This window comes from Acomys russatus, chromosome 27, assembly GCF_903995435.1.
Source record: "Acomys russatus chromosome 27, mAcoRus1.1, whole genome shotgun sequence".
NCBI lineage: Eukaryota > Metazoa > Chordata > Mammalia > Rodentia > Muridae > Acomys > Acomys russatus.
In genome coordinates, this window is record NC_067163.1 from 10,174,784 (window position 1) to 10,194,632 (window position 19,849).

Below are 19,849 nucleotides of genomic sequence, written 5' to 3' on the forward strand. Positions count from 1 at the left end.
AATACAGCTCATTCTCCATGGCTGTAAGAGAAGCATGGACTTCCTCTGACATGAACTCTAGTGATCCTGGATTTGATCGCTTCTCCTTCATGTGGAGACATGGCAGGCACACAGAGGAAGGGGGTGCAGGTTATTCAGATGAGACCTGATAGGCTGTGGTCATGGTGGGGGAGGAGATCCCCTTGTTTCAGACGGATATGGGAGGGGAATGGGGCAGAAGAGGGGAGGGAGGGTGGGAATGGGAAGATGCAAGCAAGGGGATAACAATCGGGATGTAATCTGAATATATTATAATAAATTTTTAAAAAATACTCCTTAGAAAGCTAAAGCAGCCACTGCCTACTCCAGCAGAGCCAGGCAATTCCACACTTCCGGCAGCACAGCTCCTCACCTTCTTGCTTTCTGACATAAGCAATGCCTTGGAGCATGCATATCCAGCTCTGTCCATTTACTCCTTGACTGCCAGCTCTCAGGGGTAGAGTTCAAGCCTCACGTAAGCCCCAGCCTTCCAACCACATAGCATGAAGGGTACCACTGCACAGTGGAAAGGGAAGGCTGCTGCTTTCCAGGTGGAAGAAAAACTGGGTAAACCAATGGTTTGTTCTACAAATGCCTGCATCTCACCTGCCCTCAGACCTGCCTTATTCATCAGCTTTAACTCTGACATCACACATTTCCTCTCATCACTTTCAGATAAAAGATTCCTGCTCTTGGATGACCCTTCCATCTTTTGGGATCATTGCCTGGTCCTTTTAGTACAGGTGGGCATGGTCTACATCACTACTGCTGCCTGTGCCAGAGCCACGGCACAGCCACAGAACCAGCACTATCTCCTATAGCAACACCCTTGTCTGCCATGGCCATAAAATCACTGGGTACAACGTATCACTGTGACAGTGGCCTGACCCTGCTAAAATGCCTTATAATCATGCTTAACTATGGTGCTGAGGTAGAGGATTTGGCTACATGTCTAGATGGCTGTATTTGTTTTTCCCAGAAGTATGTTTCTACTCAAACAAAAACTAGTTGCTCTCAAAGGGTTAGTCAGAGCTGAGAACAGTGCAGCATCATAGCTGTACTGCTTACTTCTTCTTAGGACCACATGATGGAGTGATAGATCTCAGAAGCTTGGGTGAGGTACCTCATGTCTTCAGTCTCATAGATCATGGAAGGACCGACTTTCAAACTCAGCTTATGCACTGCCCAAAGTAGTCACAAGTATTCTGTAATAGGGAATTCTGTTTGTGTTATATCCCACTATGATTAGAGACTGGTCTTCCAGGATCAGGAACCAAAAAATACAGGGGCTACTTGCCATGGTGGATCATGGGAACTCAGCCCCACTCTCTCTTTTCCCTCTTGGTTTGCTAACCTGAGTGAACACTAAGGAGACTGACTTTAAATTGCATGTTCATATTCAACTATGTCATGTGTTTCAGTTTAGTAGGTCTCACCAGGCATAGCCTCTGACCTCCTGGAATATAGGTCTACCATGGTTCCCCAGACCACGTATGATGGTCGGGGTTGTATAACACTGTGTGGTAATCTTGGAAAGTTTTATGCAAACTCTAACAGCTTGAAAGAGATGTCCACTATCGGCTCTGGCAATCGAATACTTGGTCCCCAGTTGCTGCCTCTGTTTGGGTAGGTTTGGGAGATGGGGGTCTTGCTAAATGAAGCATGTCGCTGGGCACAGGCTGTGAAAGATTGAAAATTCATGTTATTTTGAATGTACTCTCTGCTTCTCGCTTGCAGTTTAAGATGTGATCTCTCAGCTTACGGCTCCATTCCCCATGCCTGTCTGCTGCCATAGTTGCTAGCAATGACACTGGTGGGCTTTTCTCCCTCCAGAGCCGTAAGCCCCAATCAAACCTTGCTTCTCTAAGTTGCCTTACTTATGGTGTTTTATCACAGCAACAGAAAAGTAACCAAGACACAAACCTGAAGTTAACCTAGATTTAAAGAAAGTTTGTTTAGCATTTCTTTGTGACAGGGTTTCACTGTGTAGCCCAAGGGGTTCTAGAATTCTCTATATAGACCAGGCCAGGATGGCCTCAAACCCACAGAGATCAACCTGTCTCTGCCTTCTGAGTATTGAGGTTAAAGGTTAAAGATGTGCACACCCAGACCTGCCTAACAAAAAGTATGTTTTAAAGGGTATGAGTGTATTTAGTGCACACCTATTCTGGTTAATACGTTTTTTATTCTAAAACATTAGGTTTCAATCTTTTCTTCATAGTTTTGATGATTCCTTGGAGGCACAGGCTACAGTGTTAAGACTGAGTGTCTTGTAATTGCCACAGTATCCTGTGCAGATAAATGCCTTTATTACACTTGAAGAAGGCTGATGCCTTTTCCACATGGCCATAGAGGTCCATTAACTAACCTACACCCCATGATTGAGAACATTCATGGGAAATTCATGTTGCCACAGTGGTTCGTTATTAATCTGGTTTTATATTGCATTTTAAAAGACCAGTGTCAGCCGTTCATGGCTTGTTTCTGTGCTGTACTTATAAAACGGACACTAAAACATATGTAAAGTTTTACTGTGAGGGTAGGCATTTTTTAATGCAATAATTGAAAACAATAAAATTGCATTCGGTGGCCCCTGTGGTCAGGATGAAGACAGTGAAAATTATATGTTTAAGATCTTATGGAAACTGTAGCCAACTTAAGAAAATATTAAACTCAAATTACAGAATATCTTAAAGCCAGCTCCAAGGGGAGAGATCCAGCAAGTATGAATCTTTGAAGACTGGTACCCAGAACTAGCCAGGAAGATCCAGAAAGACATGATGGTGACAAGAAAGAAGGTTGGTTTACTTGAGCACAGAGTGCACAAGGAGTCACACATCTGGTGGGCTGAGGAAGCCTCCTCAACGGCAAACTGAAAGCGCATCAATGGCTCCTGGCTGTTATCAGAAAGGGGGATGTTCTGGGCCCTATAGAAACACCTCTATCCTTTTACTTATACAAAACAATGAGTACAGGGGCCCTTGCTGTGAAAATAATAGCATTGCTGATTCCATTGAATGAATAACTCATTTGTAAAAACTTAGCATTTTCAGTCCATCCTAGTTTCTTAACCAAGGATGCTATGAGATTCTGAGAATGTGCCCTCCACATCATATCTGGTCTGTGACATGCCACCAACTGCCTCATCATCATCACTTGCCCTGTAAATACTGACTCTCTCATTTTAGGCATAGTTGACATTCCTGTGTAAAATGGTGTGACCTCCAGCAGGGCTGGCTCATGCCTTGGCTACTGTTCAAAATCCCTATCAGCACACCATAAATCTGGTGTGTGTGTGTGTGTGTGTGTGTGTGTGTGTGTGTGTGTGTGTGTGTATGAAGAAGTCATTTCACTGCAACTGACTTGTAGGGTGGAATTCTTAGGAGCACCCCAAGCCCTCACTGAACAAAAGAATGGAATCCCTGGGAACAATGGAAGTGTCACAGTCCTGCCTTCCTATTTACTGGTATTTAAATGGGAATATTGCAGATAAGGTAGATGCACGGGTGTTCAAAGAAACATCTTTTGACAAGTCCCAAGTGGGTCATGGTGACACAAAGATGCTCTGAGGATTTGGAAATTAAAATGTCACAAAGGTGTAAACCCAGCTGTCAAAACTCAATACATTGTATGGCTTTAAATATGTGCAGTTGGCTGTGCTTAAAGTATCTTTTTAAAAAAAACTGTTACGGTTGATTTTCAGCATAAGGTTGGCTATGAGATAAAATATGTGAGGTGTCACTTATTTCCTTTCTAGAATTTACAATTCATATCTTGTGTATAATAAATTACCAATGGCATAAACCCTTAGTAGATGTCAAGTCTGGTCACACGGGGATGTTGGCTGAGTCATTTTTTGTTTTTTTACTTATTTATAGAGAAGTATACATAGTTACGGATCAGTATCCCTTGGATAAGTGTGTGAGTGTGTGTGTGTGTGTGTGTATGTGTGTGTGCAACTTGAATTATATCAGGAAAAGGAGAAAACTGGAATTTAATCGCTGAATGCATACAAATGAGCATACATACACATATACATATATATGTATATGTGTATGTATACCCTATATACTCCGTAAATGAGGAGCAAGCCAGTAAGCATCACACACACACACACACACACACACACACACACACACACACACACACACTAAAACCACACATGCACAAACACATGTATATCCTAGGAATAAATTAATATATATATATATGTTATTTATTTGTTTGTTTGTTTCTTTGTTTTACCTTTATTCTGTATTTTTCCCTAAAGATCTGTGAGTAACTAAATCCTAGTTAGGGTTATTATTGTTGTGATGTAACACCATGACCAAAGCAACTTGACTAGGAAACAGTTTATTTGGTTTATACTCCCACATCACAGTTCATCATTGAAGGAAGTAGGACAGGAGTGCAAACAGGGCAGAAACCTGGAGGCCGGAGCTGACATAGGGGCCATAGAAGGGTGCTGCTCACCAGCTTTCTCCTCATGGCTTGATTAGAGGCGTTAGATGCATGGAGTATGCTGTTTTCCCCTCTCCTAATCTCAGTGGGCAGGAGATGTTCCTCATGAAATCCACCCGAAGAGGCTGTGCCCTGCCCATGTCCAAATCAGAGGATTTTTCCATTCACACATGAGAGCTAAGCACTGACGGGTTTATTCTAGGGTGTCGTGCAGGTGGCTATTAGCATGTGACTATCTTCGACCTTATGTGGCTTGGAATAGCACTGCACTGGTGATATGGTAGCTAAATAAACAGTGAGTTGTGATGACACAGCCTCATGAACAGCTGTAACACTCAAATCAACGTAGCATCCTACCGCATGGGCACAGTGTGGAGACAGCTTCATGAACACAGCCCCAGCCACTGGGCTTCACAACCATTTTGTGTATGTCCCCAGCCCCTGGCACATACTCAAGGCCATGGCCGCTATGCCCCCTGCAGCATCTGTATCACTTCATCATTCCATAAATTACCCAAATGCAATCTTACAGCCTAGAGCCTTTGGGTTGACCTTTGGGCCGTTAACCGCTCTCTGGAGTTCTCTGTTGGTACTGCAAGCTCATTCCTCTCCATTGCTGAGTAGTCTTCTTACCAATCGGCACAGCTTGGCTATCTCTCGAATGGCACCTGGGTAGATTACATCTTCCAGGCATAAATGAATAGAATTGCTGTAAGTCTTGCTCTCAGTGTGATCACAAGTATTCGGATTTTTTTTGTTTTTTTGATACAGATACCCAGATGGCAACTGTTGGTTCTTGGGAAAACTGTATATTTAGATTGTAAAACAAATCTCCAAGATGCTTCCAAGGGCAGCTGCTCTGTTTGCCCCTCAGAAGTAGTCAAGCTGTTGCTTTTGTCTGCATATCTGGCAGTGGCTTTGATCTCGCTGTTTGTTGGCTTATTATAACATATCACTCTATGTCAATTTCAATTTCTCAATAGGTCGCCATTTTGACCATGTCTTCACAGTCATGAAGTCGTTCTTCACGAAATGTCTGTTTCTACCATTTCTCCACTTCCTAACTGTGTGCACTCACAATCAACATGTACCACTGAGGTATCAAGGTCTTCATAATTTTTTATAAAGTTTATCTTCTATCTTTATGTATATGTATTGCATGGTTGTATGTGTCTATGCACTTCACATACATACAGGATCCTGCCAAACAGGAAGGCATCAGATCTCCTGGAGCTGGAGTTACAATTTTGAGCCACTATGTGGGTAGGTACTTGGAATTGAACCAGGGTCCTTTAGAAGAGCAGCAAGTGCTGTTATCTGCTATGTCACCTCTCCAGCCCCAGATGTCACCTCCTTTTTTCTCTATTAGGCACTTAATTTACAAACACCTCCCTCTAGTGTAAAGCTGATCATCTCACCTTTGCATGTGATCTTTCATGAAGCAAACACTTCCCATTGTTAGAGCCTGCCCATCTATTTTTAGGAAGAACTGGATTTGGAAGGACAAGTCTAGAGGGTTATTTCATAGTATGAGCCAGACTCCCTGCTCTCTCTAAATATCCATAGCTTGATTGTGGGTTTAAATGTTTGTTGTTTGAAAAGAAACATTCCCATTTGGCCTATGTACACCCAATGGTTCTGTCTTCAGTTATGAGAAGAACTGTTCTTTCTCCTGGACCATTTCTATCCCATTAAAACCTATGTGTTCTTCACCTGCAGCTCTCCCCTGAAGCCTCCACCTGTGACCATCAAGGGCCATGCCCCTAACAGAAGGACACACCTGTAGCTATGAAGATGTCCTACTAAAAAAACCACACACAAGCCTGTGGACCCCATTAAAAGTTTAAACATCTGCCCTAAATTGCTCTACTCATGCAGTGAACAGAAGGAAAATCCTGCAGGGCATCTCTCCCTTCTCAAGAAAATGAATATATGCAAAAACATAAAATGGTACAGTAAGTGGCTTGCAAGTTGCATCCACCAATCACAGTCATCATGCAAGGGAGCTTTAGTAATAATTTGGAGCATAGAGACACTTGAATGAGGGAGGAAATAATGCCTCCCATAGTCTGGGTCATATGTTCTGTGTCTCGGGAATAGGTAAGGGAGGGGTCATTATTGTGTGGGGCACAATGTAAGAATAGCACTGTGGGGTGAATGTGTCCTGTCCCAATAGCAACTTACTTCATAACCCAGAGCCTGATATACAGAGCAATTTATCCCGCTCTTAAGGAGGACACACAAGACAAATGACGAAATTCTTCTACCAAATGTGGAAGTCAGGAAGATAGGGAGGTACTGAACTTATCATTGTTCAACCCCAGGTGCTACCCCCAGATCAGGACCGCAGCTCCTGTACCAGGGTCTTAGGGTCCACCACATCCCTCAAGAAAGGAGGATGGTGAACTGTGCATCTCAGAGCAAGAACTCCAGAGCCAGAGGAGGACCAACAATGTCCTATAGAGGAGTCAGCTGCCTTAACCCATGCGGGCTGGCATGAGGGCTAGTAGGACAGGCAAACATAGGCCATGAGGTGTGCAGCAGCTCCGTGGAAGCAGGGGCAGAAATAGGAGAAGACTTAGAGGATATAAGTTTGAGGGACAACGGGAAGACTCACACTCAAATAGGGCCAAGGGATTATATCCTGGAAAGGAATAGCATAATTCAAGTTCATTACGATAGGGAAAGGAAGAGGGCGCAGTGAGGTCCATCATTGTGACATTGAGGGAGATTGTGCAGAAGGCATGGCTGCTGTTCTGAGCATACCGCTGGGAACAGGAGTATAATGAAAAGTCAAACACACTGTCCCAGACCTGGTCGGATGATTATGTTTTTGACAAGAAAGCGAATAGTTTGGAAAGATGGCTGGAAAGTTGAAACAGACTAAAAACTAATTCGAAAAGTTTGCTGTAATGAAATTGACTGCAAGAAAGGGCATATGGCCAGAGCCATGGGGGCCAAAACGATAAAAGGTCACCATGCACTTTCTAATACAGTCTTAGTCCCAGAAGAGGCAGAGGGCGCCAAAGAACTAAAAACTGCTCCGACTCATAGGGTGTGACCTATTATAAAATTAGTTTTATTTTCCCTTCTAGATGACTCTCTATCAGGTAAAACATGTATTTACACAGACAGTTTGCAAAATACACAAACACAATTATAACTTCCAGTTGAGGGCCCTTCATAGGCTTCAATGAGTTGCCGTATCTGTTTATATAATTTATCCTGACACACAACTTGTTATTAAAATTCCACTTCACATATAACAAGACGGATAAGCAGAGAATTAGGGGGTATCTTACGAGCATGTGGAAAGCTAAAAGCAAAGTGAGAGTTGAAGCTTGGGCAGTTACGGAATGTAGAATCAGAGAAAACATGCACGGCTTCCTTGCCATCTGTCAGCTGGGGGCTCTAAGCAAAGTACAGATACCACACTGGTCAGAGGAAGACAGGCTGAGTGCACAAAGTGGGTGCAGAAACAGAAACAAGCTGCCACGAAGGATCCTAAGTTATTTTCATGAGAGGAGGCAACTTATACTTTCAAACTGGCATACCCGTTAGAGCTTGCTGGAAACTGGAGTATATGCTGATACTGCCCAAATTATTATTATTATTAAATTCTAGCAGGCAGGCTGTCTTCCCAAGTGTTCTTCTGACTTCAAGAACATGGAGAAATTAGCACACTAATTGACTGGAGGAAGAAAGGGCCGAGTTAGCTCGCTGTGTGCTTGCACATAATGATTCCTCAGCAAAGTGGCCGCAGATGGCAAGAGTCAAACAACCTGCAAGATGCGAGCTCATTTGCAGGAAGGTAGAGTGCTCTTAATATGAATCAAGACATGTGTAGCCTCAGCTATTATATTCCAGCCCCTCATTTCTGAAGGGATTAAGTAGACATCAAAGAACCGTGGGCACTGAGGAAGGATGATAGCGTCACAGTGGGAAGAAAAGCGGCTTTCCCAGCCACCACTCCAGGCCAACTTCAGCCACTCCACTCAGTTCCTACCTCATGGCCATGCAGCCCATGACCATCCCCATGTCTACCGCAATAGTCACCCACCCACGTATGTGTGTCCCACACAGTCACCTGGTCTCCCAATCCCACTGTGCAGAGATCAATACACACAGCCCTCCCCCATTTCCACCAACATGGTCGCTCACCTGTGTGTGTCCCACAGTCACCATTTTGCCTCAGGCAGACAAAGCAAGGAAACAGCGGGAGACTTTTCCTTCTGACAAAAGCTCAAGACATTAACTGTTTTAATAAAATTAATATTAATCTTATCAATACGGTAAAGAGCTGAGGCAGAGAAATGGAATATACAACAATAAAGAAACCAGAGATGGTCTCCTTGTGGGGCTCCTGAACCCTCTGGGTCCTTCCATCAAGGAGAACATGAAGGCTGGTGGATCTGGACCCATGGGGGCCTGCATCAGTCAAACTGTTGCATCAACCAAGGATAATGCATGAAATAAACCTAGACCCCCTGTTCAGATCTAGCCAATAAACAGCTCATTCTCCACAGTTGTTGGGAGAGCAGGGACTACTTGACATGAATTCTGGTGCCCCCAACTTGAACACTTCCCCTTGGTGGGGAGGCCTGGTGGGCACACAGAGGAAGGGGAAGCAGGCTATCTGGATGAGATCTGATAGGCTGTAGTCACATGGTAGGGGAGGAGGTCCCCTTCTGTCACAGGTCTAGGGGAAGGGAATAAGGCAGAAGAGGGGTGGGTGGGAACGGGAAGATAAGAGTGATGGGATAACAAGTGGGATGTAATGTGAATAAATTATAATAAATAAAAAAATTAGACAAATAAAGAAAGAAAACAGAGATTCCTGGAGTTTACCCACAGGAAGCCTGTTTGAAGATATTTTCAGTGGAAATGAACACAAGATGCTGGCTGGGAATGATGCTGCAGAGGGATTGAGAAGCATGGAGGTGGCTCATTTGTTGCCCCGTTTCCATGGAAACCACAGGTTAAGACTCAGAGTAGACAGGAGCTCAGAGGGTACACTGGGCCTAGCCTCTACCACTGCTTTAAAGAATGGCCTACACTCTATCATGGTGCTCTACTCAGGGCCCCAGTGTGTCTGCTTTGGTCCTATCTACCTTGGCTGCCTCAGGAATGGATGGGAACTCTGAATACACACCAGATTCTTCACCATTGTGGTGAAGAAGCCAGAACTCAGGCAGGGGGCCTCAGCTACCATTGACATAGATGTCTCCAGAGGTGTCCTCATTCTCCTGCTGAGTTGGCCTGAAGAGTATTCTACAACCAGACCAGCTGGAAGCTGTATTATGTTCCATATATGGACCTCACACCTGAAGATGAAGCCAGAAAGAAAAGGGGAAGAGTTGAGTGAAGAGAGAATCCCAGTGGGTTCCCCAGGAGTCTCATGTGGCTGGGGAAAGAAGAGTTATTTCTAACCGACCTCTCAATAACCCAGGAAGAATTTAAAAGTAGGACTCAAGAGCTAGCCAAGCAAGCACTTGCTGTGCAAATGTCAGGACTGGGGTTCGGATCCCCAGAACCCACATACGTGAGTGAGCATGGTAGCTCATCTGTGACTCCAGCTTCAGGAGCCAGAAATAGGAGGTCCCCAAAGCAAGCTGTTTAATCAGTGTGCTCTGGGTTTGATTGATTGATCCTGTCTCAGTGAGTAAGTTGGAAGGATGTTGAGGCCTTGCAGGCCTCTACAAGCACATGTGCACATATGTCCATATATGGAACATGCACCGGAACACATGGAAATGCATATACACTTACAAAAGAGGGGACGAGGGAGGTGACGATTCAAGAGCAAAAGCGATCATCCATGATGCTAATCCAGAGAGGAAGAATAAAGACAAACAAGGAGACCAGCGTGTCTGTGGAGGGGCCGACTCTCCAAAAGCTTAAGAGGGTGAAACTCAAGACTGTCCCTGGGCATCTGAAGTCCCTGTGACTTTTTCTGGGAAGGTGGAAGAAAGGAAGAGAGAGGGGAACCCAAAAGACAGGAAGGGTGATTACCATATACAGTTAAAGATACTTGTTGGGGGCAGAGGAAGCTGAAAAGGAAGCGTTACCCTCTGAACACAAGTGGCTTCCTCAGTGGGGAAGCGATGAATTGGATTTCTTAATGAGGGCACTGAAGAGAGAAGCCAATGGCTGGCAGGGGCTGCTCAATGCTTCTTCTACAATTGGACTATGGTATCCCGAAGGAGGTTGGGTGGGGCTGGCAGTGTATTCCCAACCTAGCTGGTGCTACCTGCAAGCTTCAGAGGCCTCCACAAAGGCCTGAGGCACTTTCTCAGATCAAATGCTAGTCAGTGCCTACTCTAGCGAGGGAACCTAGCACAGAGAGTGTCTCTAGATACATAACAATCTTTCATATACTATATTCTCAAATCATGTTACTTGGATTGCTTCTCAAGTCTTCACTAGTTTTGAAAGCATCAAATAGCCTTCTCCATCAAAAGCAGAGCAGGTTCCCACTGATGAGTTATCCTTCCCTATGGTAGAGCAAGACACAAGATGTGGCCAAATACAGTAAGCCCTAGAGCTGTGTGTGAATAGAAGGCAGAAGCCTGCTGACCAGATGTAGTGCTCAGTGCCTGCGCAGTACAGAGGGCATGGCAGTTCCGTGTTTCCTCCTTCCTCCCTCACCAAGCTGTGCACAGCAAAAGCAAGCATTTAAAGTACCCATAATACATTCAGTCCGGATCAGTTCTCCAAAATAAAGGGGTGGGGGGGGTGGGGGGTCCTGATCTTCAAATTAGTGGTTTTAAAATAATGAAGCCAGATGAAATTTAGAAGTTAAAACTAAATGGGCTGATCTTGAAGAAGCTGTGAGGTATAATTTGCTTGCTTTTAAAACACTTGAACCCAGACAAGAAATTCTGTGCATTGCCACAGGCTCCCCATGCCCATTTTACAATAACAAGCCACTGGTTGGCTTGACCAAGTCTTATACAGCCCAAGCTTCCTGGATACCAAAGAATCTATAAGCTGGGAAGTGACTCTTCTTATCCTAGTTCTTCCTTCCAGGGCTTCTCGATTTCCATTTGTGCCTCCTTCTATGTTCCCTTCCTGATGCCATGGAAACATCATGAGGAGGGTAGGGTTTATTCCAGCTTACAGTCCATCCAGGTCATAATTCATCACTGAGCTGGGTCAGACCAGGAACGGAAGCAGAAACCACAGAGGAACGCTGCTTACCAGTTGCCTCCCCTGGCAACCAGGTCTAGCCCACAACCACCTGCCAAGGTATGGCATCATCTACAGTAAGATGGATCTTTCTACAGATACGAGCAAGCAAGAAAATTCCCACAGCCAAGGTCACAGTCCAGTTGACCCAGGCAGATCTCAAATGAGCTTACCTCTGTCTAGGTGACTCGGGGTTGTATGAAGCTGACAAAAAACAATCACCCAAACAACTAAAAAACCAACTAGTACAGCCTGAAACTGGAAACAAAAACTACTTTAAATATTTTGATATTTTAGACTAAATACTTTATGAAATAAATAGAATATTTAGAATAAATAAATTGCTGTTTGGGGACTGACGCAGCCTTGGAGGCAACCTTTCTAACAGGAATGGGGATAGCACTTAGCACTGGTCACAAGCCTTTTGCTATCTATGCCCTTTTTATGGTCTGACCTTCTGAGCTTTGAAGCACATAGAATTTGGAAGTGACTCTGCCTGCCTGCCTGCTCCCATGCGCATGCTGTTTCTTGTCCATATTTGCTCCAGAGGCAAAGGCTTCCATTACACCCTTGCCCCAGCTTCCTCCAGCCCCACCACTGCCCTCTTCTGTCATGACTTGTGTAACCCAGCTAAGGGTCTTCTTGCCCAAGTACTGGTCACAAAGAAGGTACCCACTTGCCAATGCAGTTTAGGGAGTGCTCAGCATTTAAAGATCCCCTGCAAGGCCAAGAGTTCCTGGTGCTGTCCCCTAGTCACTTTGTGCCTTTGCAGTACTCACAGCTTTATAGAAAAAAATGCCATTTTATTCTCTCTCTTCCCATCTCTATTGGGGCATGCTCAGTCCAAGGTTTCCATTTCTATGGAGGGTGCAGTCACCCCTCTTTATGCATGGTCATCTCTCCTCCAATCAGCTTCGTGGGAGCAGGAAGTGTTGATTTCTACTTTTTCCAGATTTGGGGCAAAGTTATGCACAGGGTGGTGATATATGCAGCCATGCTTCCCTCCCACCTCTCACCACAGAGGGTCTGACAATAGCCATAGCAGCTCAACTGCTGAGACACCCATTCTCCAGCAAGACCTCTTCCCTCGCATTCTCCCCTGACGCCCTCCGCCCAAATCTAGGAGACTGAGGTATGTCTTCCTACCATGTTTTTTTTCTCCCTTGTAGTATCACTTCACGCCAAACTACCTTCTGTTTGATTCTCATTTCCAGGGGAATAACCTGAGAGATGCAGCTTGGCTGGATAGCAGGTAAGAAAAAAGCACAAAAAAGCACCTGGGCTGGGTCACCAGAGAACCTATGTGACCAGGCGCATCATTTCAGCTGGGAGATGGAGCAGCTATGGGAAGCTTCGGGTCCAGTCTAAGCTCACAGGAAAGAGTCTCTGTGGCCAGGCTCTATACCTATGCTGCCACTGCAGCAATGTAACTATTAGGGTGACAACACAAATGACATCGTAACCAGCTGCACATCTTGATACAAGAAAAGAATTTTGCATTCTAAACAAAACAGGAATCTAAAATAAAAAAACGAACACATGGCCATGTAAAAATGAAGGACAATGGAGTGAATAATCTTTTAAGAAAATGTGTTCCCCCAGATATGAGGCCAGCATGGCTGTGTGCAGACACCAAGCATTAGCCTGATCCTCACACCAATAAAAGCCCCTATGCCCGCAGTTTAACTGAGTGGATATTCAGCATCGATTTTCCAGCTTCCTCTCTTGCTGCTGTGAATTCCGTCCAAATACAGAGTTTCATCTAGCCTTTAATCCATCAACCTGTGACCTTGTGCCTGCATTTCTGCTATGTCCCTGCTGAGGTCTGTGCACCCACGATGCCTATTACATTGAGCACAAATAAGGAACAGCCTGGATTTTGCCACATCTGAGGAAGAGGTGTGAGGGAAGAAGGAGTAGAGAGAGTCGGCAGGGAGGTGAGAGAGAGCATGGTACGAGACGCGAGAGAGAGAGAGAGAGCTGGCTAGAGGGAGAGAGAGCGAAAAAGAGAGAAAGCGAGAAAGAACTGGGAAGGAAGACAAACAGAGGAGAGACAAAAGAAGAGAGAGAGAACGAGAGAGACCATGATAACTCAGGAAGGCCGAGAGGAAACACAACAAGCGGCAAAATAAAGAGCCAGCAAGAAGAGAGATAAAGAACGCTAACACCTAAAAAGGCAAAAGAAAGACGGAGAAGAAATAAAAAAAAGATATCGAGCGAGAGAGGTATGGAGACACTATTCTCTCAAACTCACTCTCTATTCCTCACCTATCTCCCCCATTCCTCCTCTATCTCTTCGCTCCTTCTCTCTCTCTGTTCTCTCTCTCCCTTCCATCTCGCCTCCTCTCTTCCTCCCACTTCCCACTCTCCTACCTTCTCTCTCTCTCTCTCTCTCTCTCTCTCTCTCTCTCTCTGCATGTGTCTGTGTATGTATGTGGGTATGCACCTGGCATTGTGTAGGTATAGAAGTCTGAAGACAACCTTCAGGAGTTGGATCTCTTTTGACTCTGTGGGTCATTAGCCTTAGTGCTCTGCCCACTGAGCCATCTCTTCAGCCCCAGCACATGTTTTAGAATAGCCCCTTCTGCAAAACTCCCCAACACATATTTCTTCATAGTCTCTAGTGAAACTCTGTTTCTAAGAAAGGAGCCTCCTGTGGTAGATCTAAATAAACTCGACCTTGGGTCCTGCTGTTTTGCACATTGCTGTGAATCTTCACAATTTAAATAGGCAGTTGCATGCCATCCCTCCCTGGGTTTCTTCTAGTTTCAGGAATCAGGCTGTTATTCTAGCAGGGCACATGCCTGACTTTAGGAAGCATGTGAGCTTCATGCTAACAGGCCAGGGAAGAACCATTTTCTAAGTGACCTCAAAGCCTCTTTCTATTCAGTGGACACTCTCTCTGTCTAATTCCACCTGCTCCCCCATAAGATGAGGCATGTAGCCTATGACATCCAAGTAAGGCTAAGCCAGTGGCACGGACAGAAGATCTAAGGCCACACAGTGCCTTCTGTCCTATGAGAGTCTCCTTTGTCAAGTGGGTATAGATGTTATCACTGAGTGGTGACTTGCTTGCCAATTTGTCTCCAGGTCACACTGGGCCTAGCCTTGCACCCACCACACAAACACAGAGTCCTGTGGCTACAGGGCCTCAGCAATGGTCACTCTGCTGCTGACTGAAGCAGGGATGTTGAACTCGGAACTTTCTTGGATGATCTTCAGTGGCAGCTGGGAAGAGGTCTTGCTCTTATCTCACAGCAGCTCTGCCTGAGAACCTCTCCTCTAATGTACCCCTTGCTAAATTACTAACAGCCACGGAGACTGACACGGAGCATGATTTGGGAAAGCACAGCTTGCTTATCACCTGTGTGGTTATCTGTAACTAAACGCCACTTTCCTGGCAGAATGCAGGCCTAGAGGTGACTCCCAGTGTCATACTATAAGCAGTCAAGAGGGGTTACTCAACTTGTAGGCTCGTGACTCTATCCTATGGGACATAGTAGATGAATATGTTAAAGATGGTACCCATCCATGCATATCCTGTAGCATATACAAGCTGACGTACAGCCACTGGGGCTGCCACCATAGTGGTCCCCAAGGAGTTTGAGTGCAGGGTAGGTTCTTGTCTTCCCTCTGTTCTGCTGGCCAGCCATATATGCTGTAATACGATGCATGTTTTATTTTAAATGTATACCACCCACAATCTGTTATATCTCTGTAACAGTTGAACCAAGAATTTTGGTATTATTAAACTTTGAAATGATTTTACACATAACAAAATTGTCTTAAGGACTGCATATTACTTTAGAAATGCCATAGTATTTCCCGACATTTCTTATGGTTATGTCCTTTTTTGTCATGAAAGGAATATATAGTTACAGTATCGGCATTCAATGGATAGACAGACAGATAGAAAGATTAGATGGACGATGTGATATAGAAAGGTGATACATTAGATGATGCTGAGATAGATAATAGATATGATAGTAGATAGATGAATTGATATATAAATAGGTTGGTAAAATAGGTAGATGCATAAATAAATGGACAGACAGACAGACAGACAGACAAGCAGATGACAGCTAGTAAATGGATGGATGGATGGATAGATGGATATATGCATACATGCACAGATGAATGGACAGACAGATAGATAGATGGACAGATGGTAGCTAGTAGGAAGATAGACAGGTGGATGGGTAGATGAATATGCTAAAGATGGTTCCCATCCATGCATATCCTGTGGCATATGCAAGCTGACAGAAGTCTAAGGAGTCAACTTGTTTACAAGGCTCTCCTCTGCTTGAGTTGTCACCGAGTGCCTTCAGCAGTAGATTACCCAATGCCCTGCTCTCAGTCTTTCTTTAATACTCAGTTACTAAAATACACTCTGGGGATCATGAAACAGAAGAGAGGGGAGGCTTTGCAGGGGTAGGAAGGGGATCACATAGAGGAAACTTGTGTAGCCTGAGCCTGTGAGGACCACTGGAGGAAGGCCATGTCCTCCTCCCGGAAAGTTTGAGAAGCTTAGAAGATTTGCAAGCCCCCTACCCAAGGTTTTGCAAACAGTAATGGTAGCTGAGAGAGAAGAACCTTCAGTGGATCTGCCTGCCAGTTGCTCAGGAAGCTCTGGGGATATGGATTTCATGAGTCATCACCCATGCTGTGGTAGGCTTTAAGACAAGCAGCTACCTTTACATCCCCCCTTTGCTTCTGTAAGAAACCCCTCTAGTATATGTCACAAGTAACCCCAATAAACTCAGTGGTTTGCTAAGTGAGGCGAGGAGTGGAACCATTTCTTTGACCAGGCATTAATGTCTTATCTGGGGTGATTAGATATTTGCTCATGTTGCCCCAGGGGAAAAAATGACACAAGGCCCTCATAAATCTCAGGATATAACCAGTGAGTGGGTAACAAACAGTAGAGAGGTCAGCAAGGGAACCCTGGAGAACCTTCTATGATGGCTGTGTATGAAGTTGCCGCAACCATGTTAGGGTGTCTCCGAGGCTTATTCAAGACAATTTAAAGGTGGGATGCTGAAACGTCTCAACCCTGCAGAGTGTCCGGCATCTGCTATGCCAGGAAGAAAGCCTGGTGAAGATTCCGGAGGACCACAAGGAAGCAAAATGGCATGTGGCTCTGAGGACAGTCTCTCACCAACGGAAAGGGTGAGGATATGTGGAGGATACTCTCAGTTTCATCTGATGGGGTGATATGTTTTGTAATAAGATGAAAAGAAGAAGAAGGAGGAAGTGCAGGAAATATTCTCCAATTAAAAATAGAAGTGTAAATAGCAAGCTACAGCCAGAGGTTTTGTTGCTGTTGGGTTTTTTGTTTGTTTGGTTGGTTGGTTGGTTGGTTGGATTCTTAAGTCACTTGAGTTTTTACAGCAAACCTATCAAGCAGATGTTGTTGCTAGGATCTCTGCATCTTGTTATTTAAAGGGGAGTGTAGGCTATAAAGCTAAAATGACTTTCTTGAAGTCACACTGTTAAGGGGTGGAACTAGTGCCCAGTGTAGCACAGCTTAGAGCCTGAGCCCTTCACTCTCAGTCAGCTGAAGCCATACAGAGTCGACACCTGGAAAATTGAATCCTACCTGGGTATCAGTGGTGTGCGATTTCTGATAAGTCATGAGCAGCTGAGTGACATAGTGAGTGACTTGTGTATTATCTTCAGTTTTCAGTTTAGCATAGCAGCCCAGAATACCCATCTCGTAGGCCTATGAGTTAGCTCAGTGTGTGGAGGTGATGGCTACCAAGCATGACGACAGGAGTTCCATTCATACACCTACATGGGAGAAGGCGGGCAACACCTCCAAGATATCATCTGACCTTGACACATGTCCTGTGGCTCACGAGTACACTCAAATGCACACACACACACACACACACACACACACACACACACACACACACACACACACAGAGAGAGAGAGAGAGAGAGGAGGAGAGGAGAGAGAGAGAGAGAGAGAGAGAGAGAGAATAAATAAAATAGTATAGTAAAATTAAAAATAAAAAAAAGAAATGCCAGTTTCTGTGAAATGCCTTCTTTTTCCATATTCTTCCACAGTTCTAGATTCTCAAAGCCGTGCTTTTTTTTTTTTTTTAACCTTTGAAACATTGATTTATTGGGTGAATACTGAAGGGTTGCCTTTTTGAAGGCTGTCAGTCCTATTTTCATAACACCTCAATTGGTAGCCATCAACAGACCCTAGACATTGTTAACGGACAAGAAGCGAGAGTTAAAGATGACTATAATGAAATTGCCTGGGCCTCAAGTTGAACACACTGTGGGTATTCATGTGTGCTTTGAGAATACTGGGACTCTGTCAGGTAACTCAACCTTGTGAATCTGTCTTCAAACTTAAGTAACAAGTCCTCTGCAGCCTTTCCTGGTGAGAGGCATTTGGTATTTCCCTAATGCTTTCAGACTCCATCCAAAGCTGTATATTACACCTCAGCTGTGCATTAGTGATTAAGTATTCACCCATGTAGATGATCCTTAAAGGTCATATAAAGAAATTTAAAGATCAGCAAATGGTCTACAGTTATTTCTGCATCCACGGGCTATCCTATGAATGGGAGGGGGTATTGTCTTTTTTTCTTTTTTTTTTTTTTAATGAAAAGTCATTAACTCCTCACTCTATATCATATTTCCTGCAAGGAAACTGTACTTCATACTTTATAGCTAAGGATGCCAAGCCAGGCCACTCCTCCCACAGGATTCATTCTCACTCTGACTACCTCTGCTCCCATGGAAAAAATAAGAGTTTTTCCAATACACGTTCACTCATATGAACTGGCAACATGTGTTCTCTACACTTACTCCTTGGGTTTGGTGGGTCCTTCAGTATTATCTCTTTCTATGACTTCATCAATACAACTTGTTGACACATTTTGAAAACTGGGAACTACTCTTATGCCATATGTCTGAAAGTAAAAGCACACTGAATTTATATATACTTCTACGTTCTATGATGCCAGGCTTTTTTTTTTTTTTTTTTTTTTTTTTTTTTTCTGAGACAGAGTTTCTCTGTGTAGCCTTGGCTGACCTGGACTCACTTTGTAGACCAGGCTGGCCTCAAACTCACAGCAGTATGCCTGCCTCTGGCTCCCGAGAGCTGGGACTAAAGGTGTGTGCCACCACACCCAGCTAAAACAGGCAAGAAATGATGGATCTCAAACAGGAGCTCATCAACGAGTGCACACTAGTTCAGAAGCCACAGGTCAGAGGCCACAGGGCTAGCTACCTCTCTGCCAGGAGAAAGCCACATGCCATTAGGGTTTAGGGGTCACTAGCAAACTCTGACTACCAGAGTTCTAGCACTATTTATTAACAATGACAACCAGAGACATTTTACCTCACATACATAGGTTAGCTCACAAGTGTTTTCAAAAAGTAAGTCATGGCAAGACAAAAATATTGTTCATTTTACTTTCAGCTTTGAAATATAGTAAAAAAGGATTCAGAAATAATGATTAATATGATATTGCCAAGAGATCTACCGGTCTACCCACAATTCACAGCTGAAGATTGCATTTCCTGCTGTTTCATATTTTGACTTGATAACAGCATGCCTTATGCATTCTTGTTCCAGAGACAGGCCGTTTAGGCAGAACTCTAAACCAGTTACAGAGCAGTGGTCTCGTGAGGAACAGTGCTCCAACTTGTTTTTTTATTTATCTCTGGTGTGTACAGAGTGGTTTGCGCCCTATTCAAGTTCTTCCCTTTAATCGCTACGTTGATTCCGGCCTACCTTGGTACACAGCTTTAAACCCTGGTGAGCCAATGCTGTCATCCGACTGCAGGTGAAGCCACATCTGATTGCTCATGCTCACAATGAGGTCAGGAACACTGGAGCCTGTGAGCCTGTGGAGAACAGAGAGGGTCAGACTTTTACTACTGCTGGCAACAAACACACCGACTTGTCCTCAGAGAAGGCTCTTGTCACTTGAACAATCAAACCACACACACACACACAGAGAGACAGAGACAGAGACAGAAACAGAGACAGAGACAAACACAGACAAACACACACACGTGTGCACTTGTGCTCACTTGTGTGCATGTGCATATATATATACACAGATACACACACACACACACAGGTAACAGAATGTCAAAACCCTGTGACAGAGGACCTGATGCCTCTCTCTTGCATCCACTAGCACTGCATACA

At 44.4% G+C, this 19,849-nt stretch overlaps 1 protein-coding gene across 1 annotated transcript in view; it reads right to left on the reverse strand.

Moving 5' to 3' along the window:
• Positions 1–19,849, reverse strand: part of Csmd1 (CUB and Sushi multiple domains 1) — a 1,555,368-nt gene that overhangs the window by 320,292 nt on the left and 1,215,227 nt on the right. Inside the window, exon 12 of the mRNA XM_051170014.1 lies at positions 19,427–19,539. Coding sequence (XP_051025971.1) covers positions 19,427–19,539 — 113 coding nt within the window. The remainder of the gene's footprint in view (positions 1–19,426; positions 19,540–19,849) is intronic.